The sequence below is a fragment of the Neospora caninum genome, chromosome IX (assembly GCF_000208865.1).
Source record: "Neospora caninum Liverpool complete genome, chromosome IX".
Lineage (NCBI taxonomy): Eukaryota > Apicomplexa > Conoidasida > Eucoccidiorida > Sarcocystidae > Neospora > Neospora caninum.
This window is the reverse complement of record NC_018390.1, coordinates 1,428,069-1,455,034: the sequence shown is the minus strand read 5'-3', so window position 1 is coordinate 1,455,034 and position 26,966 is coordinate 1,428,069. Positions and strand designations below refer to the sequence as shown.

General features: G+C 55.6%; 3 protein-coding genes across 3 annotated transcripts; 1 reads left to right on the top strand and 2 right to left on the bottom strand.

The window, feature by feature from the left end:
- Positions 1 to 1,056: 1,056 nt before the first annotated feature.
- On the top strand, positions 1,057 to 7,204 carry NCLIV_040300 (conserved hypothetical protein; the record flags this gene model as incomplete). The annotated part of the gene is made up of 7 exons (XM_003880939.1): positions 1,057 to 1,423; positions 2,408 to 2,510; positions 2,843 to 3,122; positions 3,555 to 3,661; positions 4,071 to 4,246; positions 4,530 to 5,063; positions 5,454 to 7,204. The coding sequence occupies 7 exons, from the start codon at positions 1,057 to 1,059 to the stop codon at positions 7,202 to 7,204; spliced, it is 3,318 nt and encodes a 1,105-aa protein (XP_003880988.1).
- A 1,959-nt stretch (positions 7,205 to 9,163) lies between these two features.
- On the bottom strand, positions 9,164 to 18,712 carry NCLIV_040290 (conserved hypothetical protein; the record flags this gene model as incomplete). The annotated part of the gene is made up of 10 exons (XM_003880938.1): positions 9,164 to 9,355; positions 9,635 to 9,738; positions 10,228 to 10,304; positions 10,429 to 11,883; positions 12,212 to 13,340; positions 13,493 to 13,597; positions 14,110 to 14,710; positions 15,133 to 15,761; positions 16,021 to 16,152; positions 16,582 to 18,712. 10 exons carry the CDS (start codon positions 18,710 to 18,712, stop codon positions 9,164 to 9,166), a joined length of 6,555 nt encoding a protein of 2,184 aa, XP_003880987.1.
- Positions 18,713 to 21,614: 2,902 nt separating this feature from the next.
- Positions 21,615 to 25,158, bottom strand: NCLIV_040280 (conserved hypothetical protein; the record flags this gene model as incomplete). Its single annotated transcript, XM_003880937.1, has 6 exons — positions 21,615 to 21,805; positions 22,273 to 22,360; positions 22,914 to 23,124; positions 24,361 to 24,434; positions 24,817 to 24,871; positions 25,112 to 25,158. The coding sequence occupies 6 exons, from the start codon at positions 25,156 to 25,158 to the stop codon at positions 21,615 to 21,617; spliced, it is 666 nt and encodes a 221-aa protein (XP_003880986.1).
- Between the last annotated feature and the right edge of the window lie 1,808 nt (positions 25,159 to 26,966).

Here is a 26,966-nt window from a genome sequence, read left to right as displayed (position 1 = left end):
CGAGCAGAAAGATGCAACCAATCGCCATCCATGTATGCGCTAGAAAGCAGATATCAACACCAAATAAAAGAGACGATACAAATTATACATGTAGATCATGCAGAACAGAAACATATATCTATGTATTCATGCGTATACATAAATATATATACCGATGGGGACACCTCGTTGTCTACATTTACATATATATATATATATATATATATATAAGTAATATACATGTTTACGTATTCATATATATATATATATATGAACGGACAGAGATAAGCAGAGAACAGAGTGTTCATTTTTGAGGTGGTTGTAGGTGCGGTTCTTCTACACGGCACCTGTTCTTTTCTGCGACATGTGTACTTAACGGACAGCCGGCGGGAGGTTCTCCCTCAATCTCAACCGCTGCAGAGAAACCTGACAAAGTGAGGCCTGGAGGTTCCGCCCACGCTGCAGTTGCTTGACACATCATCTGCGCGCAGCTCAAGTGCATGCACCTCTGTCTTTTTTACCCCCTTTTATAACTTTCTTTTTGTGTGCGCACCCAGGTTACCTGTCGCTATACATCTCGATAACAATTTGCATGCATATATATATATATATATATATATATATATATCTCGGTGTGTACGTCTCTGTTTCTACTCCTCGGTATCTTACGCTCTGCCGCTTTCTTTGTCGGTATACACATCGGACTGCCTTTTATTTGTTTGTATCTATGCATATGCCCTGTCTCCATCTACACCCAAATTTGTCTTCCTCTCTATCACCATTTATACTCATATATGTACATCCAGACGCGTCTATCCACATCTACCTCTATTTCTCTGTCTGGATTTTGTTACCTTTTATTTGTGCTTATGTGTATCTACAGATCTGCACCATTTGCTCGTAACAGAAGAAAAAGGATTGATTTCCGGTGGAGGGCTAGCCGAAAGATGGGACTTCTCAGCAAGGCTGTCGCCCGAGCGAAGCTTCCGAAAAAATGAGTGCTTCTTCTGGAGTGTCAGGAGTACAGCCAGAATTCTCATCCCGTTGGAAAGACGACGCAGAGCAGCCGAGAACGCGATGCCTTCTCCGAGTCTGTTCTCTGCCTCTGTGTTTCTCAACCATACGAAGTCGTTCGCTCCCTCTCTCAACAAGCGCTCTTCTCTCTCTCACGTCCCGTCGTTATCCCTTTCTCTCGCTTTTTCTGCCTTTCTGCTTGCTCCCCTCGTTTTCCGCTCTAGCGCCTTCGCCAAGGCGTCTTCACCAGACTCGTGGGATCCTTTTTCTCTGGAAAGTCAGACGTGCGGAACGCAGCTTTTCCCTTCTCGCCATTTTGCTTCTTTCTCTCTGGTCCTCCCCAACCCCACTGAGGAGCCCCCTCTCTTCAACCGCGCGACCGATCACGCGGCCAATGAGATGCGCAGGAACAGAGTCTCGGTGAATGCGGGTGAGAAAAAAGCTAACAGATCGTCGGGTTTGGAAGGAGTCCTTTACCGCCGCACACAGTATGCTAGAAGAACTAGGAGATCGCGTTAGTTCCTGGGACCAACAGCGGGTTACGAAATCCCCAAATAGATCACTCAGTGAGCGCGCCGCCCTTTGCACGAGTCCAACAGAGAAGGCGGCGATTCTCTCTCAATCGAAAAACCTCTTTTCTCTTTCCCTTTTTCTTCTCTCTTCCCCTCCCTGCTTTGTCTTTCTTCTCCACTTCCTCATTCTTCCTCTGCTAGACTGGCGGGAGGCGCAGAGGGGTTCAGCTCTGAGCTTCCTGGTTGGTTTCTTTCCCGTTTTCTCTCAAATTCTCGCAGTCGAGGATGAAGAGTGGCGCATGGTTTGTGTGACCTGTAGTCTGGCGAGAGAGGAGAAAGCTTGTTTCTTTCGTGCAACGCCGAGAAGTGCCCTCGTCGCTGCGTGTGCCTCGCCGCGCTCGTCGACGCGCGCATGTGCTGGCCAGCCGAGCGCAGGGCGTCCGGGCGAAAATCGTGTTTTTGTCCTTTCGCGACTTTCGCGGCTTCTAAAGAATCAGGGAAAAGATGGCGAAGGAGGTTGCTCATTTTCTCCCCAATCCGCTGCGAAAATCACCTTCCTGGAGGGCCACTCCCTCCTTCAGAAGCCCCGAAAGCGCGCAAAGCTTCGTGCTGCCTAGAGCACACGCGACTCTCTCTCGCTCTGGCCGCAAACTAGACAAAAGCTAAAACGCGGCGGAGATCCCCGTGAACGAAAATGGGCGTTTCACCTCCGGCTGTGGAACGTAGCGTCGTTTTCTTGCGTATTCGTCTCGCCTGGTGAAAACGCGGCTTTTCCCGTTTCTCTCGCTTTCGGTGCCCCGTTCCCGCGTACAACCTCCAGGCTCTCTCATCGCACCGCGAGACGTCCCCTCGCCTCCTTACCCTCCTCGTGTCAAGTTTTTATGTTTCTTTGCGTCTCTCAGGCGCTGTGCGTTTCTCGTCTTACTCGTCTTTCTTGGCGGGTTCTGGCGACTCTTGCGTCTCAAGAACAGGTTCGCCCCTCTTCTCTCGGCGCAGGTTTTACAAGTAAAAGTTTGGCCGGGAAGCTGGAGTCTAAAGAATCCATCAAATCTAACTTAGATTCCACCGTCCCTCGCCTTCCTGCCTTGCCTCCCGTCTTCTCCTACACCGAGTTTACATACACAGCCAGACTTCCCTAGGCCCTTGCTGCCTCGTGCTTCGCCTTCTTTCCTCCCTGTCTTTCGTCGCTTTCTTTCGTCGCTGTCTTTCCTCCCTTTCTTTCCCGCTTTCTTTCCTCACTTTCTTTTCTCACTTTCTCCCTGGTTTTGCCCCTCCTTCTTTTCCCTTCCTGCTTTTCCCCTGACGTTTTCGCGCTTTCTTCCTTTGTCGCTTGGCAGCCTCGGCGAAATGGAGGGAGAAGGCCTCCACGGGCGGGGACAGCGAGCTTTTGTTTCAGGTGAGGAGAGCCTGGACGCGTCTCCAGGCCTCCGCAGAAGGCCAGCACCAGCTTCTTCTCTTTCTCGCGGCCATCGCGAGGACGCTGGACGAGAGGCGGAAAGCACGACCCGCGGCAGCAGATTCGGCAGAGTCCGGAGCGATGAGGAGGTCGAGGCACTCTACGCAGGACTGGACTATGTTGGACAAACCATCGAAACGTCGAAGGTCAAGTACACCTGGGTAAGGCAAAGAGAGAAGGAACAACTTGCCTCCGGGAAACACAGACATCCAAAATCAAAACCTGTGGTCCAGCTCGTAGCACACGCTCCCCAGAAAGACCGGGCCTTGTTCAGAGATTGTCACTCCCAGGACGATGGGACGGGTCACGCGCACTGCTGAGTCTTTTCTCCAGCAAACAGCAAGACACCGAGACTCCAAACACCCTCTCCTCTCACACTTCCAATGTCTCTTTTACAGGGCGGCGTAGTCGTCACATACGTAGAAGTGCTCACATATACAAATACACTAATGTATATATATATATATATATATATGTATAGTGGAATTGTGCGTTTGTGGGGACTCTGGGGAAAAAGAAGGAATGCCCATGTGTGTGTATAGAGTTTGACGGGTTTGGCTGTGTTGAAATGTGCATGCGGGGATGCTTCTCAGCTGCTAACTATAAAAGGCGTGAAACATGAAATCGCATTTTTCCACTCCAAGGTGACGGGGAAGAAGCGCCTTGTCGTCGACGGCCGCGTCATCAACGAACAATTCACGTAAGTCGACGTGTTTTTTTCGTTCCTGAAAACGCACTGTGGAACGTCGACGCTGCATGGAACCCCTGAATTTCCATTGCTTCTTCGTGTACTTTCTCTTTTTCTCTGTGTCTTTCCCCCTCTCTTTCTCTCTCCCTGTCTTTCCCTCTCTCTTTCTATCTGCCTCTCCCTCTTTCTCTGCCTCGTCTCCTTCTCCTTCCCCGATCTTTCTCTCTTTTCGTCTACCTCTCCCTTGCGCTGCCGCGCTTCCTTGCTGCGCATCGACGCGCGAGACATACAGACTTCCTTCGCGGAACGTTGCCTTCATGCAAGGCCTCTCTCTGCGGGCCGGCCGAAGCTGCTCGTCGCGCGTTTTCCTTCGCTGAAGACGCGCTTCGTTTCTCTCTTGCCTCTGCATGTCTCTCTCCAGCATGCGCGCTCACAAGTTCCTCTACAGCTGGCCTCTACAGGAGCATCTTCTGTCGATCGTGTTTGAGGGCGCTACGGGGCATTTCCACCTGACTGTCGACGGCCTGCCGTTCTCCTACTTCAAGCAGCGCAACCGCATGCAGCGACATCCTCATCTCGCAGCCGAGGAGCGCCGAGGTTAGAAAACAAGAAAAGGCTCGAAAGCAGGGACAGCGTGGGGCACGTCCTGGTCGCACGCGCAAAGAGAGACTCATTTCGAGCAAAAAATCGCCAGACTTTCTGTGCATGCAACGATCCAGGGCGAGGCAAACTCACAGATTGAGACGTCGTGCACAGGAGGATGGCGTGCGAGAACGTGTAAATCGTGAATTCTGCGCGCTGTGGTGTGTTTTGCCCGAGGGAGGAGGAGTTGGAGGGGGAACGGCAGACTTGAGAGCCTGTGTGTTCCTGTTGTGTTCAGGACACTCTTCGGTGCTTGCAACCGCAGCCGCGTGCGTGGCCGCAGGCGCCGGTACCTTGCCCTCTTCGGTTGCTTTGCCTGGATGCGCTGGGGGTTCGGCCGCGCACGATCCTGCGGAAGGCCCTCGGCGGCCAGGCGCTGTCGCAGCTCGGCTTGGATCGGCGGGGCTCCAGCCTGCAGCTTCGGCTTCGCATGCACCGAGAGACGGCGCCTCGCGAAGACGCGAGTCCCACACGGTCGACCAAGCAGCCTGCTCGGCCGCTTCGAGAGGCGCAGAGGCAGGCAGGGTTCCCGGCCACGGCGAGGCACGAAGAAGAGAAGAAGGATGCAGAGAAGAAGGACGGAGAGAAGAAGGAAGGAGAGAAGAAGGACGGAGAGAAGAAGGACGGAGAGAAGAAGGACGGAGAGAAGAAGGAAGGAGAGAAGGAGGCAGAGAAGAAGGAAGGAGAGAAGAAGGAGGCAACCGGGAAGAAGGAACAGACACAGGAGGACAAATGGCACCTCAAAGTAGTGAAGAGGGCGTGGACCTCTTAGGTGAGTTGGTAGTGTGACTGGACGCAGCACAGTTCAGATGACACCGCGGAAGACCGCCCTCGAAAGTTGTCCGCACAGACAGATAGGTGAAAAGCGTCGCATGCACGCACACCTGCCGTTCCGCATGCATGCGTGCACTAAACATAGTCCTTTCGCTTTGTTCAATTCGATTTGCATGGAGCTGTGTAGCATGCGCGCCGCGGTCTACGTGGTTTGGCTGCCTGCTGTGGCCCCTTTCTCTTTGGTTCTTCTCTTTGAAAAGTAGGGCCTTTTCCGTGTAGGCCGGTTTTGCGGGGTTTCCGGGATAACTGTAACGCATGTTGTGTAGGTTCCCCTGCAAAGAAAGGCGAGTGGTTTCTCAATTTCTTGCTTCTTCGTGCGTCTCGACAGAGCTGTTTGGAGCGTCGGAGCCGCCACAAGGGGCGACCAGTCTCGCCCTCCTCGCCATGGGGGATAGTCTCGTGTTTCCTTCCACTTGCCATCGGGAAGCGGAACGGTCTGCCTCGTCTCTCGACATGCTTCCTCTATCTGTCGTGTCCCCACATCCACCCGAGGCCGACAGACCCGAGCCTGTTTCCTTCGCCTCTTCCTCGCCTTTCGCCTCTTCCGCTCCTTTCTCCGCTTCCTCCCCTTTCGCCTCTTCCTCTCCTTTCGCCTCTTCCTCTCCTTTCGCCTCTTCGGTTCCTTTCGCCTCTTCCTCTGCTCGGTATCCTGCGTTTCCGTCTGGATCTTCTGCGAGTGATCCATCTTCTTTTCCTGCATCTTCTCTGCCTCCTTTTTCACAAGCGGCAATCGACGAGCCTGTGACGCGCGGCGACTGTGGGATCTCCAGAGGAGACGCTGCCCTGAGCGCGTCTCCGGCCGGCGGGACACTCCCGCCTTCTCCGGCTGGGGGGCGAGGCGGCTCTTCCTGTCCTCCGGTAGAGTCACGCGCGCCTTCGTGGGCTTTCTCTGCAACCGCCGACTCGACCTTTCCGTTGCCTTCCTATCCTCAGTTCTCTGCTGCTCTTTCTCCGCAGTGGAGAGGCGACGGCGTCGAAACAGGGACAAGGCATTCCGTCGCAGGGTTTGAAGCACGAGACCAGCAACTACACTCGCCCGTTCGCCCGTCGCCGTCTGATGCTTCCTTCGCTCCGTCTTTGGCTTCCTTCTCGTCGCATCGAGAGAACCCGTTCCAGAGAGAGGCGGGTTTTGCGGGTACCGCGACTGGACTCGGCGAGAGCAGAAGAGACCCAACGGGGCCAGAGGCGAGGCGAGAGGACATGCGGGCCGAGAGTAAGGGCGAAAACAGTCTGAAAGGAGGCCGCCAGGCTGTCGAGACACCCCAAGGTTTCCTCGCCGGTGCTTCGCGCCTCGACCCTTTTGTTTTCGCCGAGCAGTGGACGAGCCTGCAGCAGGAGGGACTTCCTGCTTCGGCGACCGCCCGACCTCAGTGGCAGCTTGGAGAAGCAAGAGAGCCTCGTGGGGCTTGGCCCCCGGCGTCTTCCCTTTTGCCTTTTGAGGCGCCTGAAAGTGACAGAGCCCCGCCGGCAGTCCCGTGCGGTGCGGCGAGCCGTAGGTCACCGAGCAGGTGGGACGGCCTCGACCCGCAGCCGCAGGATGTGCCGACGCTATTGCAGACCGGCGACGGAGAGGCGGCCGAGAGGAAACAACGAGAAGAGGGCCGAGAGAACAGCGGAGAGATAAAGCGAAATCCAGAAGGCGCGGATCCTGTGAACTGCGCGCCCGACAAGGGGACTCGACGGAGCGGATCGGCAGGCGGCGTCTCAGGGTGGGCGAGAGAGAGCGCGGAAGCAAGAGAACGGAGGAGACAAGACACTCGAACGGGAGACCACCTGCGGGAGGAGAGGTTGGGAAGAACTGTTTTGAGCTTAGGTGGACGGGGTGAGTCGGAGCGAGGCGCGGAGCCGAGGCACGCACGGTCGGGCGGCGCGCGAGAGACAGATCCGCGGCGCATGCATCAAAACCCGGGAGACGCCCCCGAGAGAACGAAGCTCGAGGGGAGAGCGAACGAGAAGGCCGGGCCGGAAAAGGATCCGTTCGCGGACTTGATGAGTCTCGCAGGCTCCAAATTCCACATCCCCACGCGCACAGATCGGGCACCACACGGCGAGTCGGGTAACTCTCTCTCGCCCTTTTAAGCTCTGAGATGTTTACGGAACTGACAAGACACGGAAGGGAACAGGACGGGGAGACAAACAGGAACAGGAGAGGAAAGGAAACTTAAGGCTAGACAGGATGGACCAGGGAGAGACTCAAGGCACGCAGCAGATGAAGGGCGAGATATCGCCAGTTGATGCCAGAGAGGTCGAGAGGAAACGCAGAAAAGAACGAAGGAAGAGACTACACGTCCTGAAACGAAGATGACTGTGTGTGTGTGTCTCTACCCATGGACTCTGTGCTTTGCCTGCTGGGGAGCGTAGCCGTAAAGTATAAAAGTTCGTGTAACTACCTGTCAGGGGTGGAATGTGAATCGGCTGTATGTGTGAATTGCACGTAGACCCGCCCGAAAATGTCTGTGGTTTCGGGAGGAGGAATGCTGCTTTCACCAGATATCCGCCTCTGTGCAGATTCGCATGTGAACCCTTTTGCGTGGACGTGTCTGAATGGCCGCCGTCGGATGGCGAAGTCCTCAGTTTTGTTTTCCGTCGTCTGCCGCCGGAATTGAGGGGCACAACGCGGCGTTTTGTCCCTCGCAAACCGTTTCGCTTTTCGGATTGTTTCTTTTCCTTCGCAAGAACGCAGCAGACTCTGTGAGAGGACAAGACGCACAGGTGCGGGAGCGATGTTCCAAGGTCGCCTTCTGTGGCCGCAAGAAAAACGAAGGCATGGCCTCGTGAATCTCTTTTTCCAGGAAGAAAGAGCGCTGGTCTCAGACGGACCCAGGCGCTTCTCTTGTTTTATCAGATCCTGACCCCCTCTGTCCCTCCACGTTTTTTTCTGCGGTCTCAGAGCTTGTTCCCCTCGAGCTCAGTCCCCTCGCCCCGCCGATTCCTACAAACGCTGCTTCGCTCTCTGTCTCGGTTTCCTTCCTGCGCTTCCTGATTCTACCGTTGAAACCCGCACGGTCGCAGAGAGAAGAAACGAACAGGGTGGGAGATAGCGACAGAAAACAGCGGACGGGAGGGAGATAGAGGGAGGGACAAAGAGCGAGAAACAGCCAGAGAGAAAGCGGTATCGAGAAAAGCCCAAGAACGAGGCAGTGAGCAGCAGTGGGAAGGTGCGAGAAACAGTGAGGCAGAGCGAGAGAGAGACGGCGAGATAGCGGACGCCCGCGAGAGCGCGTCAGGGCGGGAAGCGCAGAGAGGGCGGTGGGAAGAGTGGAAAAATCCGGCGAACGGGCGAGCGACTCGCGGAAACGCCAGAGGGGTTGAGACCTGTTTTGTGTCGTGTTTGATCCCGCGCACGGATATTGGATCTTTGGTGCCTGGGACGACTTGAAGGCGAAAGTGAAGGGCAACCGGAGAAACTGAAAAGCTACCTTCCCTTCGGGAAAGAACGCATCCAGATTGTTTTCGCGCTGCGGCGCCGCTGCGTCTGCAGCGCGAGAAAACCAGAAACTCTGGAGAAAACGCCCCCAAACGGCGGCGCACATCCTACACCTCTGCACTGTGTCGTCAATGCCCGTCTCCCCCCCCGCATAGCGACATATCTCTCGCGAAAGAGGCAAATAAACAAGGAGACCGGCACGCACCGAGCTCAGACTTTGTCTAGGGTGCATGGACAAGAAAACCTGAGGGGAGGGAATCGTGTGACAAAAGCTGCACGTAGATCCAGAGCGAAAAATATCCCGCGCATGCGCCAATACCACGTTTAAAAATGCAAAACACGAATCCACGAGCGTCCAACTCACGGAGCATCCCCTCCGGGGTCTCCGAAGAGAAAAAACTCTACATCGCGTCCTCTTTCCTCCCCCTTGAAACTCTCCTGGACCTCGTCGAACGCGTCGAGTCTTGGTGCCGGTACCATGTAAGACGCGAATACACAGCTCATCAGGGTAGCCTGCTTCGTCGCGTGCCTTCCCGTTTCTTGATCTTCTTTTCGCCTCTTCTTGTCTCGGCCTTCCTGCGCTGTGTCGCGACCTGGTGTGTGTGTCCGCGTCAGCCTCCTCTTGAGAAGAAAACGGAGAAGACGCCTCCACTCGACCGTCCTCTCTCTTCGCCCTGCTTCTTCTTTCCCTTTTTCTTCCCCGGCTTGTGGCGCGCGTTCACCTGCAAACCCAGCTGCGCAGCCACCAGGCCGTTCGAGACGCGCTCTTGGCTGTCGTGACCGCCAAAGACGTACAGACAATTCTGCAAGTAAAAATGGAGAGAGGAACAGATACGGCAATCACAGTCCGGCACCGCGAACGCGTGTGTCTCCACCCAGACAAGAAGCGAGGGAGGCAGGCCGGCCGCAGGCAAAGGAAGCCCTCTGGAACCTCCCAAGCGCGCATTTGGACGGCCGAGACAGGGAGATGAACATCACGAGCCCGCAAGGTGGAAGAGAAGAGAGGACGCCCCAGGAAGAAAACGAAAACACACAGAGAAGCTGCCTTTTCGCGCCTGTCCTTTCTTTCTGGTTCCTCTCACGTTCAAAGTGAGTCCTGCGGCGAGCTCGATTCGCGGCAGACGCACTCCCCCCGTCGACAGCGCCGTCCAAGATTTCGACGCGATGTGCAGGCGGTACAGAGTCGCTGAAAACAGAAAATCAAGATGAAGAAGAAACATAAAAACGGTCGCGGCGTCAGTTGCCTCAAAAAAACTCTCCAGCGAGCTCGGACTCGAGCGTCTCTCCCGGCATTGGGCCGCCACGGTCTCCGTCCTTTTTTTTGGCGCTCCTTCCGCGATGTCGCCCTTCGCTGAGTTTCGTGTTCTACGCTTTGCCTTCCCGCGTGTGACACGACACACTGCCGTTCGTTCTCGGCCTTTCGTGTTATCTGTGCTGACCCTCCGCGTTTCCTCGTTTGTCTCGCTCTCTCTGCACAACGCTGTGTCCTTTTCGGCCCCCGCTCAACTCCAGTCGGTCTCTCTCCGTTCGACTACCTCCCTCCTGCGGTCCGTCTCTTTTTTCCACTTTGTCAGAGGAAGAGCACGAATCAGAGAGAAAGTGGAAGAGGCGGAAGAGAAAGGGATGGAGCAGGAAGCGAGAGAAAATCTTCGCCTTCCGCCTTTGCAGGACGTACTCAGGGAGCACAGTTCGCCGTCGGCGCCTCGCCCTCCGTAGACGAACATGTACGGGCCGAGAAGCGTCGCCGAGTGCCTGAGAAGACAAACATCGCCTGTTCACCCTTTCCGTGGGCCGCGCTTCCAGATCGAGCGTCCGCCCCGCTCTTCCCACAACCTCGCTTTGCGCCGTCGCGCTGTAGAAAATTGAGAACTCTTACCACATCCGCGGCGAAGGCTTCTCTCCAGTCGCCTCACACTGCACCCAAACGTTGCTGTCGACGTAGTACTCAAACAGCGCGTCTGTCACCTCAGCTCGTGGCGCGGTCCGCATATCCACGTGGAGTCTCTCCCAAACGCTCGGCGAGGCCGCGGAGGAGACAGCTCCCGGCCGCTGTGTCTCCCCGGCGGTGAGCAGCGAGGCAGGCAACGAACCACTTCCTAGACAGGGAGGCTGCGAGAGGCCAGTCGATGCGCCTTGCTCGGGCCGTTGGGCGACTGCGGACGCATTCACAGCCGAAGCCAAGTCGCTCTGGGCCTCGTTCAGGGCGGCGGCCGAAGCGCTGGCGTCGCCTTTGCGAAATACCTTGTGTCGCACGGGACCAAGGGAAGACAAACTCCACCAGCGCTCACTGGAGACGGAAGCGGGGGACCGCGGAGGGTTGCGCAGAGAAGCATCTACGCCGGGGGGGTCAGAGGCGCCTTTCGGAGAGGAAGAAGGTGACGCAATCAACCCCCCGAAAATCAAGACGACGCGCCCAACCATGCTCTCTGCTGCTCTCACCGCCTCTTCGAACGACCCGCTCTTCTCTGGTCTGTTTCTAAACGAGGATAAAGAAGAGGACCACGACTGCCGCGAAGGCGCGGATGTCTGTTCCTCACTCCCGGGGGAAGGATGCGCCGTTTCGTCTCGCAGACTCGGCCTCGTCTCAGCCGCCCACTGTCCGCTGGCGTTGGCCTCTCCTTCCGCAGCGTTCCTGTCGTGTGAAGCGGACCGGGAAGGCGAGAGAGAAGGAGAGGAGGGAGAAGAAGGAAAGAGAGAAGGAGAAGAGGGACAGAGAGACGGAGAGAGAGAAGGAGCGAGAGAAGGAGAGAGAGAAGACGGGAGTGGCTCTCGTCTCCTGCCGGGATGGAGGGTGGCTGCAGTGATCTCCGCAGCCTTCTGAGCAGCCATGGCCGCCGCCGCGGGATCTGAGAGATGCAGACTCCACGGGGGACATCTTATCTTTCTGCCTCTCCCGTCGCCCTCCCTTTTCGCTTCTCTCACTCCCTCCTCGCCCGCTTCCTGACCTTCCTCTCCTTCCTTGCCACGCGGCCTCGACGGTTGCTGCGCGCCGCCCCCGACCAATTCCGCAGGCGCGAGAGCGGAAGAGATCGACGAGGACGCAGGGGGAGAAGAGAGAGAAGGAGAGAGAAAAGAGAAAGAAGAAGAGGAAGGAGAGAGAGAAGAGAAAGAAGAAGAGACAGAAGGGAGAGAAGACGAGGAGGCGGCTGTGCGGAGGACTTCTTGCGAGGCTGCCTCTGAGAGGCCAGGGACGCATGCAGTGTGACCGGCGTGGCCGGGCGGCGCGAGGGAGGCTGAAGAAACGAACCAGAACTGCGGCGGAGTCATCCAGAGTGGACTCACCTGGCTCCAGCGGCGAGTCGCGAGGTCGAAGAGCCATGTGTCATTCAACCTGGAAAGAGATGACAGGAGAAGGAGGCGCAAGGACTTGGCGCGACGCGTGTGAGAGAACGGAATCCCGCGGTCCGGAGTCGAAACGCCGGAGAACATGTGGCCGCATGCATTTTTCATTCCACCTTGTGGAGACCGCAGGAAGCGAAGCATAGGACAAGAACGGGAAACAGATCGACGCCGAAAAAGGAGCCAGAAAACGCGCAGTCTTCTCCTGCTTGTTCGTTTCCCGCGAAGTGGACGTCTCCGAAAGAGCGAATCTCACTTTGCCTTCGAGACTCTGTCACCCAGCCTTCTCCGAGGTGTGAAGTTGACACACGTCGACTTACACTTGGTTCTTCTCGCCGATGCCGCCGTAGAGAAGAAGACCTATTTGAGTCCGGCCGCTTGAGTCTGTCAACGGCAGACTGACAGGACAGAGCACACTGTCCCTTCTCTTTGCAGGGCGCGCTTTTTGCGGGCGGACTTCCTCGCTGCCGACCCCACAGGTGTCTCCTCGCTGAGGGCCCGGCAGTGTCTCCGCAGCCCCGGCGACCGAGGGCGCATGCATCGGCGAGGACGAGACGCGGGAGAGAGACGACGACGTTTGCCTCAGTGCCGGGGCATGAGACCAGTCTTGCGAGGCTGACAAACGCAGCGATGGAGAGCTGCCGATGGAACTGGATGCCGGAGGAGAGGCGGGGAGAGGATCCGAAGAGGTTGACTCGACCTGGGCCGCGGTTTCGGAGCAGCCTGCCTCGGAAAGCGTCTCCAGGCGACTTCCGTTTTCGCTTCCAAGACCAGAAGACGAAGCGAAAGAAAACGACGAGGACGCAGAAAACGAAGAAGCGAGATCAGAGGAGAACGAAGGGAAGCGCGTGTCCTGAGCCGGTTTCCACACCTCCTCTTGCATGTCGAAAATCCACAAATCGTTCAGATAGTTCAGAGTACAAACCTGTTCGTCAATCGCGTTTTCGCTCATGCCGTCTGCGAGTTTGCCCTCCGCGTCGCGCCGCACCCCGTCCACTTCGCCCCCGGAAGCCGGCGCATGCGCAGGCAGAGAAAAAGCCCTTCTGGGCTCGAGCGCGAGCGCCGGCGACTCCAAACGAGACGCGTCACCTGCGAAAGACGGCGAGGACGGAGAGCGTGAAGGCCGCTCGCGGTCGGGACTCCCCGCGTTCATCGCCCGTTCGCCGCTTTCGCCCGTTTTCTGCGGTGGGTTCTCCGCGACGGACGCAGACGCGCACGAAAGAGAATGGCCCACGGCAGGCGAGGCGGCAGGCGAGAACCCGGCGCTCGCGGCCTCGCCCGGAGGCTGGGCCGTCGCGGCGCATGCATCTGAGGCATGTCGAGCGCGCGGCGAAGCAGACTCGAAGGAGACGCCTCCAAAGAGGAACAGAGAGGAGAGGAAGGAGCAAGACGAGCCGCAGAAGCGCGGGGGAGGCCCAGGGGACGGAGACACTTGCCAGAAGCCGACTCCTGCAGGCGCAAACGGAATCCGAAGAAATCCGTGTAGAGACGGGAGACTGTGCAAGCAACAGGAAATGAGAAGAAGAGCGACAGAGGCGAGAGAGAAGAGGGTGGAGACCAGGCAAAAAGCGAGACACAGACTGTGTCGAAACCGCACTTACTGCGAGCAGGGAGACCCATGAAGCACTGGCCCAGGGGCGGTTGGTCTGCAGCGAGAGGAGGGACAGGAGGCCGCTGGGGCGGTTTGCGCTTCTCGTCCACTTTGCCTGCGGAAGAAGAAAAGACGAAAAGACAAAAATGAGACGAGAGAAAGAGATGCCCGCGGCGGATGAGCGAGCGTAGACACACAGGGCGAGAGGAGGACGGGAGTCGAGGCGTGCGCAGCGTCGGTGACAGATTTTGTCGGACACGAGTTTGGGGGAAACCGGAACGAGGAAAGGACATGCGAAAGGCGAGGGAAGCCGGAGTTCGCCTCCGTTTTTTCGGTTGCGAGAAGAGGAAAACGAGCGAAGCCGCCCACCCCGGGCACGTGGTCCTGGGCGTGGCGAGATGAGCCGCAGAGAAAGAAGAATTTGCTACACACACGATGCGACGGAACAGAGAGGCGAGCCTAGACACGCGGGCAAACGAAAGGAAGCAACGGTGAAGACAGGAGGAAAAGCGAAAAGGGAAGGGAAAGGGTGAAGAAAGTCAGAAACGATGAAGGAAAGAGCGGAAACGAGGGAACAAAAAAAGGAAGAAACGAGCAAGAAAGAAGCGCGACGAGCGAGGAACCTACCATATTTTCGCACGCGGACTTGTTCACCGAACCGAATGCTTCTTCTCTGCCGGGTGGGATGCCCGTTCTGGCCATTTTCCGTCGCTGCCGTGTCGCCCGTTTGCAAATCCGCATGCGCATCGTTGATCTTGGTGAATTCGTCAGGGAAACTCTCACACCCTGCGTCACCGTCCGTCTCGGCCCCGTCGGCGGCTCCAGCTTCAGCTGTGGCGCTCTCGAGGCGCCGCGCCGAGCATGTCTTGCGCACGTTCGCCACTCCGCTCCCGCTGCTGAGTGACCCATTGTCTCCACCGCTCGCACGCCCGCCGCCTTCCTCAGTGTCCGGCGCCGAAAAGCGAGAAGCGCCGCTCGCCTCGGCCTCGGCGTCTCCGCGACAGAGCTTCGCCTTCTGCAGGGTGACGTCCGTGGGCGTGGAGCCGCCAGAGGCGACGCAGAAGCGACGCTGGAGCTCTTCTAGGTCGGCAAGGACGCGCAGGAGACAGGCCGAGCTGAGCAGCTCTTCTTGGCGAAGGAAGCACAGCGAGACGAACTCCGCCTCCGAAGAGATGGCCGCAGTCGCTGGCGGATGCAGATACGGGTTGCCCAACTCCATGCGAAAGTGCTGAAGACAGGCGAACGTCTACAAAGAGAAACCAGACGAAAACCAGACACGTCTCCGTCTAGACAGGCGAATGCAACCCTTTGCACACGCAACATAACTTCCCGTACTCTCACGCTGTCTCTCTATATCTCGAAGTATATCCATATGCAGATCTCTCCCTCTCTCTCCCTATATATATATATATATATATATATATATAGATAGATAGATAGATAGATATAGATATGTGGATATGAAATTGGAGCATCAACGTATTACGCAGATGCGTATATTCCAAAATACAGAGATATTCATGCAGGCGAATGGACGCATCGATTCACAAACCTGCGAAGAGCGGAACGCGGCCACCGAGACGCGAGCGGAAAAGAGAAGAGAGAGGCGCGAGAGGAAGAACAGAGAGGCGAGACAGCAGAAGGGCGTACTTGGCTTTTCCTCCACGTGTCTCGCAGATTCTCTGTCTCAGCGATGATCCTGCTGTAACTCCAAGTCGTGTCTTCGTTTTGAACAGACTCCTGGTTCTCGTCCTCGCCTTTGTTCACCGCCTCCTCCTTTGCTTTTGTCTCTTCTGCCGTCTGCTGGCGTCCGTCGTCGCATCGTCCCTTCCCTGCACATGCGTGCCCCTGTGCGTCTTCGTCCGCGATGTCCCTCTCCTCTCCGTCCCATTCCGCCTTGTCTCGATCCTTGCCGCCAGCCGGCTCGGCTCCTGTCCCTTCCTGTCCTCTGTCTCCAGTGTCTCCTCCATTGTCTCCTTTCTTGTCTCCAGTGTCTCCACCACCGTCTCCTTTTTTGTCTCCAGTGTCTCCTCCACTGTCTCCTTTCTTGTCTCCAGTGTCTCCACCACCGTCTCCTTTTTTGTCTCCAGTGTCTCCTCCACTGTCTCCAGTGTCTCCTCCACTTTCTCCAGTGTCTCCTTTTTCGCTTTCCTTGGAAGGTTTCCTGGCCTCGCCGCCGAGCGTCTCCGCGGCACAGAGGAGATCCCGGAAGCCTTCGTCTAAGATGTCGAGCACGTCGCCGACGGCTGAGGAAAGGAGCAAAACGTGGCGTTGTGCGCCTGACCGAAAACAGGCAGAAACGTGAAGACACGTATGACAATGAAAAAAATGAGAACACACAGCCGGCGTTTCGACGAAAGGAGAAGCTAAACTTTTTTCTACAAGGCGAGCAAACGCAGCAACACAGCGACGACCTTCCCAAAAGAGGATAAGAGCCAAGGAAGCACACGTGCATCCGTTTCCGTGCAAACGATCGAGGAACACAAAGCGCTGGAGAAGCTGGAATTGGGAAGGGAAAGAAGAAACTTAACCTCTTACGGAACGAGAGGAAGGTGAATTTGAAGACCTGAGGCGAACAGAGGCCTTCAGATTCCAGACCGCCAAAGAAGAAGAAAGACTCGCCCCACCCCCCGGCTGCTCCGCCACATCGAGGCGACGGACCTCGACCGCCTGCCGAAAAGCACATGTGAAAGCAAAACACCGACGCAAAATGACACATCTATTTCTGCCTCTACTCTCGCCCTGACATTCGACGTCCGCCCATATATATATATATATATATATATATACCTACACCCGTGCGGTCGGCCGTAGACACTCATCGCGTTATACGTATATCTCTGGATGTGTTTGCGGATGCACGTGCGGAGAAGCGCTCGGCAGGTTCTGAGACGAAAGATGTGTTTCGCGCCTCTCGGTTTCCCCTTTCGTATATTCCCCTTTCGTCCACTTCCTGAAGGTTTCCTAGGTTGCGCATTCCTTGCTGACTTCACGCTGAGCTGGGGACAAACACAGCGGGGCTGCATCCACACGCTTCACGAAGACGGTCTTTCTATGGAGCCTCATTGGGCAGCGATTCATATGCGCGCCGGATCGCACCTGTTCGGACGATCCCCCACTGGGTGACCACACGAGGGAGCAACAGGGCGAGCGGCGGCGTTTTCACAGCTTCCGCAGAGTTGGCTTCAGTCTGGGAATTCTCCTTCTCGGGAGAATCCTGCGATGAACGTCCCGCTGACTGTCTCGCGCCTTCCTTTGAATTCCCCGAGGCGATCCCTCCGCCACTCTTGAAAAATTCGATGCTGCGCTCGAGTGTCTGGGACGGCTTCGTTCTTCCCGCTTGATCTCCCTCTTTATCTCTCTCGTGCTCTTCCGCGTGCTTGCCGTTCTGAGGGTTTTTTCCCGACTCGCCGCTCCGCCGCGTTTCGTCTCCATCTTCCTCTGGGGCCTTGCCGTCTCCTTCCTGCTCGGCTGCAGCGGCCTCGAGAGCCTTGTGTGTCTCCGAAGGGCTGGCCGCGTCTTGTGACGCTGGGCGCGAGGCGGCGCGCAGCAGCGAGGCTGTCGAGACTAGCGGTTTCAGGCGGCGCGAGCTGCCGAAAGAGAAAGAGAGAGACTCGGTCGCAACTGGCGAAGACTCCACCGGCAAGCTCGGAAGATGGACGAAAGGAGCCAGGAGCGCGCGCAGCAGAAGACTTCCCTCGTGGAAAGGACGACGCGTCTCCAGCTGAAGCGGAAAACCCGAAAACGCGCAGATGCAGCCGCTGGACGCGGAGGGGAAGGGCGCCCCCTCTCGCACTCTGTCAGACCCATAAGCCCCAGAGGCACACGACGACGAAGACGAGGAAGATGAAGACGAGGAAGACGAGGAAGATGAAGACGAGGAAGACGAGGAAGATGAAGAGGAGGAAGATGAAGATGAGGAAAAGGAGGAAGATGAAGAGGAGGAAAAGGAGGAAGATGAAGAGGAGGAAGATGAAGAGGAAAAAGAGGAGGAAGAGGAAGACCAGGAAGAAGAGGAAGAGAAGGAAGAGGGAGAAGAGGAAGAAGAGGAAGAAGAAGAGGAAGAAGACGAGGAAGAGGAGGAGGATTCAGAGGATGAAGGGGACTGTTCATTGCAGGGAGACTCAGGGCCTCGGGAGTGACGTGACGAGACATCCAGCGACGGGGCTTTGGAGGACTCTGGAGATCGCCGCATCGTCCGTTCTTCTTTGATGACTTCGCCGTTCGCATAAGATGCATGCCTCGAGGGGGCTGGAGGAGTCTCCGATACGTCGGAGGCAGGTGAATTCGCTGGAATGTCGCCCGTGTTTGAAGCAGTTTTCGATGCGAAAGACGGGGCGCGTAGCCGCGGCGACGGACAGTCCACGGAGGGGCGTTTTCGCCGTGTTTCGTCCTTCCTCTGGTCGTCCGCGGAAGCGTCTGCGGAGACGAAGGCTGGCGCAGTAGACGCTCGCCCCCTGATTCGCAGCTTCCAATACTTTCGCAGTTTCCCCTTTCCGTCCTTCCTCCTCTCCCATTCGTCTTCGTCTCCCTGTCGTCTCTCGTCCTTCAGGTTTCTCTCTTCTTTCCCACCGTTCCGCATGTCCCTTTCCTGGCCAGCCTCCCCCTCAGCCGCCTTCTCCACCCCCACGCTCTCGGGTTTTGCTGCGGAGAAGACGTGGAAATCAGACGGGAATGCGCCACTCGTCAACTTCCCTGAGCCTCCTGGTTTCTCCGCCGCGACGCGCAACTCCGCAGGTTCCGTCGAGCTCCGAGCCCACGAAGGCCGCAGACTACCCAGCGTTCGCCGAAGCGGTTCCAGGGGAGACAGCGAAGAAGGGAAGAAGGAAGACGAGGAGGAAGAGGAAGTGGAGGAGGAAGTGGAGGAGGAAGAGGAAGAGGAAGTGGAGGAGGGAGAAGAATAGGAAGAAGAGAAGACAACGGGGAGATTGACTGTAGATGGGGATTGCGATGAGCTGATCGGAAGCCCCTGCGCATGCGTTTGTGTGCCTGCATGATTGGCACTGTGGGAGGAAAAGGAACCGTCGATTTGCTGAGCGTCTTTGCTCTCCTCTCTCTCTTCTCGTCGCTCCACGACCTCGGACTGACCTGTGCCGTCGACCTTGTGCTTCTCTGCAGGCGTGTGCTTTTTTTCTCCCACCGCATTGTCTTTGCGCGTCCTGTGATTTCCCTTCTTGCCCTTCCCGCCCGCACTGCTCTTCTCTCCTTCGTCGCCCTCAGCACCTGCCATTCTCTCTTCTCTGCCTGTCCACCTCCTGATTCTCCGATGCACCCTTCGCGCCTACGCCCTTCTCTCCACGTCTCTCTTCATCCCCTCTCCCTCTTCTCTCTCGCCCTCTGGTCGCGCGGTCTCTCTCGCCCTCTGGTCGTGCTCTCGCCTTCTGATTCGGAATTCTCCTCTATCGATGAATCCACTCCGGGCGTGCAGAGAGGCTGTTCGCGATTCCTCGCACTCTCTCCACTCGCGAGTGCTTAGTGAACAACTTCTCAAACAGCAAAAAGAGCTGCCGCTTCGCACGTGAGAAAGGCAAGCCCCAGCAGCCTTGAAAGACAAAGTAACGTTTTTGACTGTTCCCTCGATCGCTTCTCATCTCCAGAAAGACAGCTCCGCGGAGGTATTCTAGGTACCTTACTGCTCCCGCCCGATCGAGCTGAGCAGGGAGCGACTTTCGCGAGATCTCCGCTGGAAGAGACAGGAGCGTTCGTGAGACCGCCGAAGGCGAAGAACTGTTTCTTGTCCTGGAATGGGCAACTCCACGACGGGCATCTACGCATGGGCAGTGGCGACGACGCGGAGTTAGAGAGAAAAGAGAACCTCTCAAACGCGGCTGATCTCGTGGGGGCGGGGCTGGGGCATATCGAGACTGCGCCCGATTTGTGTTTTGTGTGCCGGCTGTCGCTGTTCAAAATGCGGATACCTTGAGACGAATCTCGCGTTTCGCAAGACTCGGCGTCCTGCTCGCTTCCCGTCTTCTTCTTTGCTTCTGGTTTCCTCTTTACTTTTCGTTTTCTTCGTCGCTTGTCACTCGTCTTCTTCGCGCCTTCCCATCCTGAGTCCTCCCTTGCTGGCGCGAGAAACAGGGAAGCAGCCGATGCGAGACAGCGCCGGAAACGAACAGCGGAAAGGAAAAACGAAAAGAGAGAGAAGGAGATGGCATAGACGGACAAGCACGAGGAGAAGAAAGAGGAAAGGAAGAGAAGGAGGAAAGGCCGAACGGAAAATGGAGACGGGAGGACCGATGGGCTCAGACGCGCCTCGTCCTCTCGAAAAGACGGACGCACGTACCTCGTTTCCTTCCCGGGGAGAAAAAGCCAGCAAGAAAACAAGCTACTCAAAGGCCATTCTAAAAAGGCGCAAGGCGAGAAAGAGCGAAGCGAAGGAGACGGAAAAGACCGCCGACGAGAGACGGAGAAGATGCACAGAATGAGAGATTCGTCACTCGCGACACGCTGCTAGCCTCGCTGCATGAGGAAAAAAAGGGCGAGACCCCCTACGCTGCAATGAAAGTTACAACAGCGAAAAGAGCTAGCGGCAGGTCCGCGAAGTGGAAAACCGCGTTTCCAGGGGGCGAAGCCTTCTCAACTCCTTGTCTTATTTTTTTTAGACACAGACCGTGAAGTCGCTTTCTCCGGCGAAAGCATGAGAAGAAAAATTATCACGGCCACACCGAGAAGGACAGTGGCGGAAAGCTGTGGAAGAACGTTCGCTCGCTGCGCCTTGCGAATGTAGAGAATGCCGCGAAAGAAAACTTTCTTCTTATCACGACATATCCAGATCCGCGACAAGAGGGTGAAAGACGAAGAGACAGCCTTTTCTTGGCTCTCTTTGCAACTTCATAGCAGCGAGAAACGCTGGCCAAGGAGGGAGGGTGACAGAGAGAAAAACCTCGCTTTGATCTCTCGCTCAGCATATTCACGTCTTGCAAAAACAAGGCGGCATACACCGTTCTCGTTGCTTCCTTTCTTTGCCTCTTCTCTCGCTCTCTCCACACCGCTGATCTATCGGCCAGAGCTGAGACAAAATGTGGAAGGTTCAAGACTGTCTCCTCTCTCTTCGCGGTGTCCCCTCAGGAGGCGTGTTGTCGGACGTTCTACCAGGGTGTTTCTCCCTTCTACGTAGGCTATGTAATCCGTATATTACGCCTAGAACATAACTCATGTGTTGCCTTCTCTCTCGCTCTTTATCGCTCTCGTGCCTTCCTTCTTTCTCGCCTTTGTCGATGATTCTCTTCCTGCCTTCTCTCGTTCCCTCGCCCTTTGGGCTGGGCTTGGCGGCTCCGGCCTGCGGACGACGGCTCGTTCGAGTGCATCGCGCGAAGCAAGAACAGAGACGGATGGTGCGGATCTCAGGGGCAGAACGGACAGAAGGGAGAATCGAAAAAAGGAAAAGAGAGTGGCAAAAGGTGAAGACGAAGAGAATGGGGTACAAAGCCAAAGAGCGAGACTTGCACAACAGGAAGAAGAGAAAGAACAGAGAGTTGAGGCAGAAAAGCTGCGTAAGGATGTTTTCTGCACGCGGGTTCGCAACATGTTTCGCGCGCGGAGACGTCCGAGAGAGAACTAGCTCTACAGGCTTTCAGCGAGGAAGAAAAGAGAAAAAGGTCGAGAAGGGACAGATATAACGCGGGAAGACGACAAAAGAATCGCAGTTCACAGAACGAAGGAAATTGACCAATAAAAGAGAAAAAAGGAAAACACGAGGATGGGGCGCCGCCACAGATGAGAGAAGACGTTCCCCAGGGTTGCTAACACACAGATCGAAAAAGTCTGCCAGGGCGAGTTGGATTTTAAAACTCAGAAAAACACGAGAGACGAACGAGAGAAGCCGCAAAGGCGGCGCGTCCTGTTTGTCGAAGGTAAAGAAAAAAACAGTCAACAGCTGCACGCGAACGTGGGCCACCTTGGGCAAACGAACACGTTTCCTAAACAACGAGAAAGATAGACACAGCCACAGAACGACGGAAAGGAGGCAGAATGTCTTTCTTTACCGGATCCAAGTTCTATTGTGTTAGCAGGGTTGAGAGATCGCTCAGCATACGTATGAGACTATTCCAGAGAGTCACAACGATTGGAGACCGGAAGAGACTTTTAAGGTTTTCAGAACGTTCCACTGTCGTTCCTTTTAGAACTTCTCATATTTCGTCTTCTTCCTCGTCCTCGGGCAAGGATACACTTCTGTCCCCTGCCGTCGCCTCGCGAGCCGCTCTGAGGGCCAGAGCCCCCGCTGACGCCGCGGCTCGTAAGGCTGCAATGCTGAACCATTCGGGCGCGTTGGGCTCCAAAACCTGGCCCGGCACGGAACGCGGCGGGGCGGTGAGACCGCCTACAGAGCGCAAAAGACGAATCCATACGCGACAAGCAGTTGGTCCGAAATGGGTGTATCCACCAAAGTCTAGAACTGTATTTACACACCAATGTACGTGATTCTATATATATAAATATAAATGTACATTGGTACGCCTAGACACACATATATAGTTTTTTTCAATGCAGATACAAGCCGACCTAGTGATATATATATATATATATATATACGTATATATAGATCTTCATATAGAGATCCGTATATACATATATACAGAGAGAAAGATGTAGACATAGGCATGAATATGCTCGTCTGTGGAAAGAGATGAATCATGAATCCTGCATGCGCTAACCATACATGAGGCGGGGCAATGAGGTGTGGACGTGACCTCACTAAACAGTTTTAAGGTGGTATAGCGTTGATTTCCGAAGCAAGTCACGTTGAACAAGGCGAGCTTGACGCAGGGAATGCTCGAAATTTCTCACTGTTTTGAGCCTCTACGTGGAGAGTCAGAGGCGCGAGAGAAAAGTTGAACGGAGGACAGAGAGGAACGGCCTTCCAGTGAGGCGACGCCTGGGAAAGACGCACATGGGAGCGAAACCGTTAAGGCTCGAATGGAGAAGCACAGAGGTGTATGTACACCTGGAAAATGCAGAAGGCACCGAAATGCCCGAGCGAGTGGACGTATCCCAGCAGAAAACCACAAACCACATTGATTCACGCAAAGATGTACAGAGACATATACATAAATATATATATATATATATATATATCCACATATATGTATGCATAGAAGACAATCAGCAGAGGTGTAGACGGAGACATGAAAAGGTGGAAAGAGACAAGCTCGGAGGCTCTCGAGGTCTGTAGAAAGATGGAAAAGGGGAGAGAGCCAAGCCCTTCACGGATGAACGAGCCGCAGATGGCGCGTGTACATTCGTCGACAGCGTGGCTGAAGATGAACAGATTCTCGCGGATTTCTTGATTTGAAGAGGCGAGATTGCGTGATGCTTCGAGGCTACGTGCCAAGCCGCAGGACGGCAGAGGGACGGCTGGCAGGAAGAGAGGCTGCGGCGGAGACGGCGAAAGAGCGAAAACAGAAAGAGGCATGCAAAACGTTGGGTACCTGTTTCTTAATCCAGTCAAAGTCCTTGACGTCTTGCCACAAGCAGGCTGGCTCGAGGCCTTGCGGCTGTTCGCTTCTCGGCGGAACGGCGCACCTCTCGCTCTCCGCTGTTTCGTCTTCTCTCTTCGTTTCTGTGCGATCAGCTTCAACACTGTGCCGCGCGACGACCCGGAGCTCGAGCAATTGTGGTCCAAAAACGGCTTCTTGCGATCTGGAGGAGAGACGCGCGCAAGCGGGGAAAGGTTCCAAGAGAAAGCAAGCGAAGCGCGGTGGAATGCGGAAAGAAGGAGGGCGGAGAGACAGCCAGGCAAGGCGGAAGGCAGAACGAGGGAACAGAGTGGAAAGAACAAACGGACAAGAAGGAGACAGGAGATGCGAAATATTGGAGAGAAGGGGAAAGATAGGGAAAGAGAAACACGGAGATGCACATGCGCAGACAGTGGCGGTGCGTCGAGGTGCGAGGGCGTGAGAGAAGAAAATAAAGAGGAGAGATCTGTAACAGAGAAGAGACGGTTGACCCATCCCGCGCACGGCTTTGTGCTGAGGTTTATGGCCAACTGGGACTTGCCTTTCAATGATCGGGGACGAGAAGATCCGAAGAAGGAAGGCGACGTCCCGACTGTCGTGAACTCGAAGCTGAAGAGAAAAGGGAACACCTCCTTTCGCCACCAATTCCAAAGGGCCGAACCCCACTGCCAAAGATTCGGGTGGTGCAAACCTCTGTTCCGCACGCGAATCTCGAGCAGCATCATCCCCTTCTGCATTCTTGCAGTCGATACAGTGTTCGAGCTATTCATCCGCCTTCGTCTCCCCGTCCATGCAAACGTTCGTCTTTGTCTCTTCTTGCCTCTCCTTTTCCGTCCTGTCGCGCGTTTCCCTCTTCCCTGTCGGGTGTTATTCTCCCCCAGACCTAGGCTTCAGTTCTCTTGGGTTCACGCGCGTGTTCCTGACGCTGTGGGGTTTCTCTGCCGCTGAGTCGCTTCTTTTTCTGCGCTTTTGCAGTTGCCTGTTTTCCCTGCCTTCCGAAATGTCGCTTCGTACTTGTTGCGTCTGAAGGGCGAAGAGCGACTTCGTGCAGCCAAACAGCCAGAGGGAACTGGAGATGTCGGCGAAACTGCGAAGAACCAAACAGAGAAGGGAGGGATAGAGAGGAGAAAACGCAGACGGCACCGCGAGGCACAGACGAAGACGAAAAGAGAGGCAAGGGGTTGAGACCGAAAAGGGATTTACAGACAGGAACGGGCTGTCTTCAGAGCACATAGAGAAGTCCTCAGCTTCCAGGGAAGACTGGGGTCCCGTACTTCACCCAAAGACACAGAGATTTCGTCTCGCTCTGGCTTCTATACACCAACATCGATAGACGCATACATGAGCGTGTATTTATCTATAGACACGTGTACAGCAACGCTGTTCTCTGCTTCATGGCCGATTTTCAGTCAGGACGTACAATACGAGGCATGTGCGGAGACGTCGAACGCGCGCGGCGGGGATTTTGTCGGCGACGACAACAAGGCACTCGTCCTGCAACGGCATAACGCGAAAAGAATCCGAACCATCTGCGCCCCTGTCTTACTGCTTCGACAGATTTTTTCTGAATTTTGTGTCCTCGATTTTTGGCCTGACCAGACAAGCCTGCTACTTCGACTCTGCACAACAGACCGGCCCTTGTCGCGTGGATTTGTTCCTCCCGGGACTCGTCTCTAACTCTCTTCTCTCCCTCTTCTAGACTTGTCTCTCTCTTCCTCTTTCTCTCTCCTCTTCACGTGTCGCTCTCCTCGGCATGTTATTTCCACCTTGTGCCTCTCGCTCCGGGACGCTCTCCTGTCCTTGCCTAGTCTACGCCCGTCCTTTCTCGTCTTTTCGCTTCCAGAGTGTTTGTTCAGCTCATCCCACGCTTGCGTACCAAGTCGCGGAGGATCAACTCTCGCCCTTCGAGGTCTCCCGGACGAAAGACGATTCTGTACAAAAAAACACAAGTGACATAAAACCAGCAGCGGCTCACTCTGTCTTTCAAGTGCTGCGTCGAACCTTAACTCCTCTTCTGTCTCTTATTCTTCCCGCCGGCACTTTCAAAGCTTCTCGCCACCCCCTCGTCAATCGCCACTGTCCCTCCCAGAGGCGCTTCTGCTCGCGCCGGAAACACGCTTCTTCGAGTATAAGCCGACAGGAGCCAGTCGCGCATCCAGCAGCAAACGGACCCTGGCGCGATGAAGGCAAGCTCGCCGTCGCCTTCGATGTGAAACATCGTGAGAGGCGATGCAAAAAGAGAGGTACGCAGTCCGAAACAGGAGAAGAGCCAAACAAGACCGAAGAACAACCATCCAGAGTCGGCACAGCGCTGCAGAAAGTCGAGGGAGCTGTGGAAGGCGTTTTATCAAAAGCGGCAAACACAGGATCTTCACAGCAGTCGACTTCACCAGGATGCTCATTCCACCACGCCAGCCGAGACGTTCGCGAGACGTAGGTCACCATACAGTCGGATACAGCAACGCACACATACGCATCTCGCTTCCTCTAAATAGCAGTCAGTCTCTTTCTCTACCTCTCTCTATATTCATCTATCACTCTCTCTTCTGTATATATATATATATATATATATATGTATACAGGCAAAGTTGTGTGCGGATGGCACTGGAATGCAGACTGTTAAAACGAGCTTGAATGTCCACGGAGAAGCCGCGGGTCGTATGGATGTTTCGTGGCGAGGCCAGTTGAGCACACGCCGATGAGGCAGTCACACCGAAACTCAACCATGAAGATCTTCGCGACTGACATTTCGTCGGTTCTGTTTTCGACGAGGACTGTGTGGGCGCCGCAAATGTCATCTTCGCCTTCTTCTTCTCGTTTTCCCCCTGCTGGCTTTAACTCGGTTCTCGTGCCTTCCTGCGTTTCACCCGGACTCGACAAAGCATTCGAGATAGGATCCGCCTCGGCCTTTCCTTTTCCCTCGCTCGCGCATGAAGCGGAAGCCGCCGACGGTCCTGCCCGAGCCGGCTTCTCCGCTTTTTTCCGAAACGAAAACCTCCTGCTCTTCGTCGCTGATCGATCTCTCTCCTGAATGAGTTGATCCTCCAGACGTGACAGCGTCTGCACGCACAGGGACGCCACGTGAGAAAAACAAAGAGGCATTAACACTCCGTACAGAGACTCCACAGAAAAGCGGAGACCAGCAGGAAGACACACAACGAGTGCACGCCCATGCAACCGCATTTGTAGGCGGGACTGAGTAGATAGCGACATAGCGCAGACGCAGACAGCGCGCCCGAAGACGCAGAAAGAGAGGTGGGGAGGGGAATGGAGAAAGAAACGGGGACGGTTGCATTTCCAACTCGTTCGTGAAATGCGAAATAGGGCTCAACAGTGCACTGGTGAATACTGAAGGCGCGGACTCGCGGACAAAGACGTGAGACGCGATGAAAAAGTTATTTCCGGCCTCAGAAAACGCTGCGCGCGAGCGCGGATCGGATGTACGTACGGCGGCCTGCATTCGCCTTCTCCGCGCCTCTCCTTCGCCTCCAGACCCGCTTCGCCTGCGGATGAGCGCGAGTTTTTCGGCCGCTTCTTTCAGCCGATTCAAATGAAAGGCCGCTCCCTCCGCCCTCTTCTCCCCAAGAGAGCCAACCAAGCTGGAGGAAGACAAAGACGGAGAGGCGGGTGCCGGGGGGGCAAACGAAGAGGAAGCAAAGGACGCCTGCGAGGGAGAACCGCTGCTTTCCGTCGCGGCCAGAAACATTCGCGCCTCTGCATTTCAAAGGCAGAAAAGATCACCGGAAAAAGAAAGTACGGAAACAGAGGCGCAGTGCAAAGAAACGAAGCTGAACGAAGGAGAGCACTGAAAGATAGGGTACGAAGAGACCGTAGGACCGTCAGCGCTCTGAGAGGGAAACACAACCCAGGAGAACAACACAGCACGTGAACAAACGAAAAGGCTATTCAAGGGATGGCGCTGAAGCAAAGTCCCAACGAAGGCAGCCCAAGACAGAGAAGCGAGGGAACTGAGAGAAGAAAGATACCAAGAGATACAGGGAACGGCACAGAGAAAAAGGAGGCGGG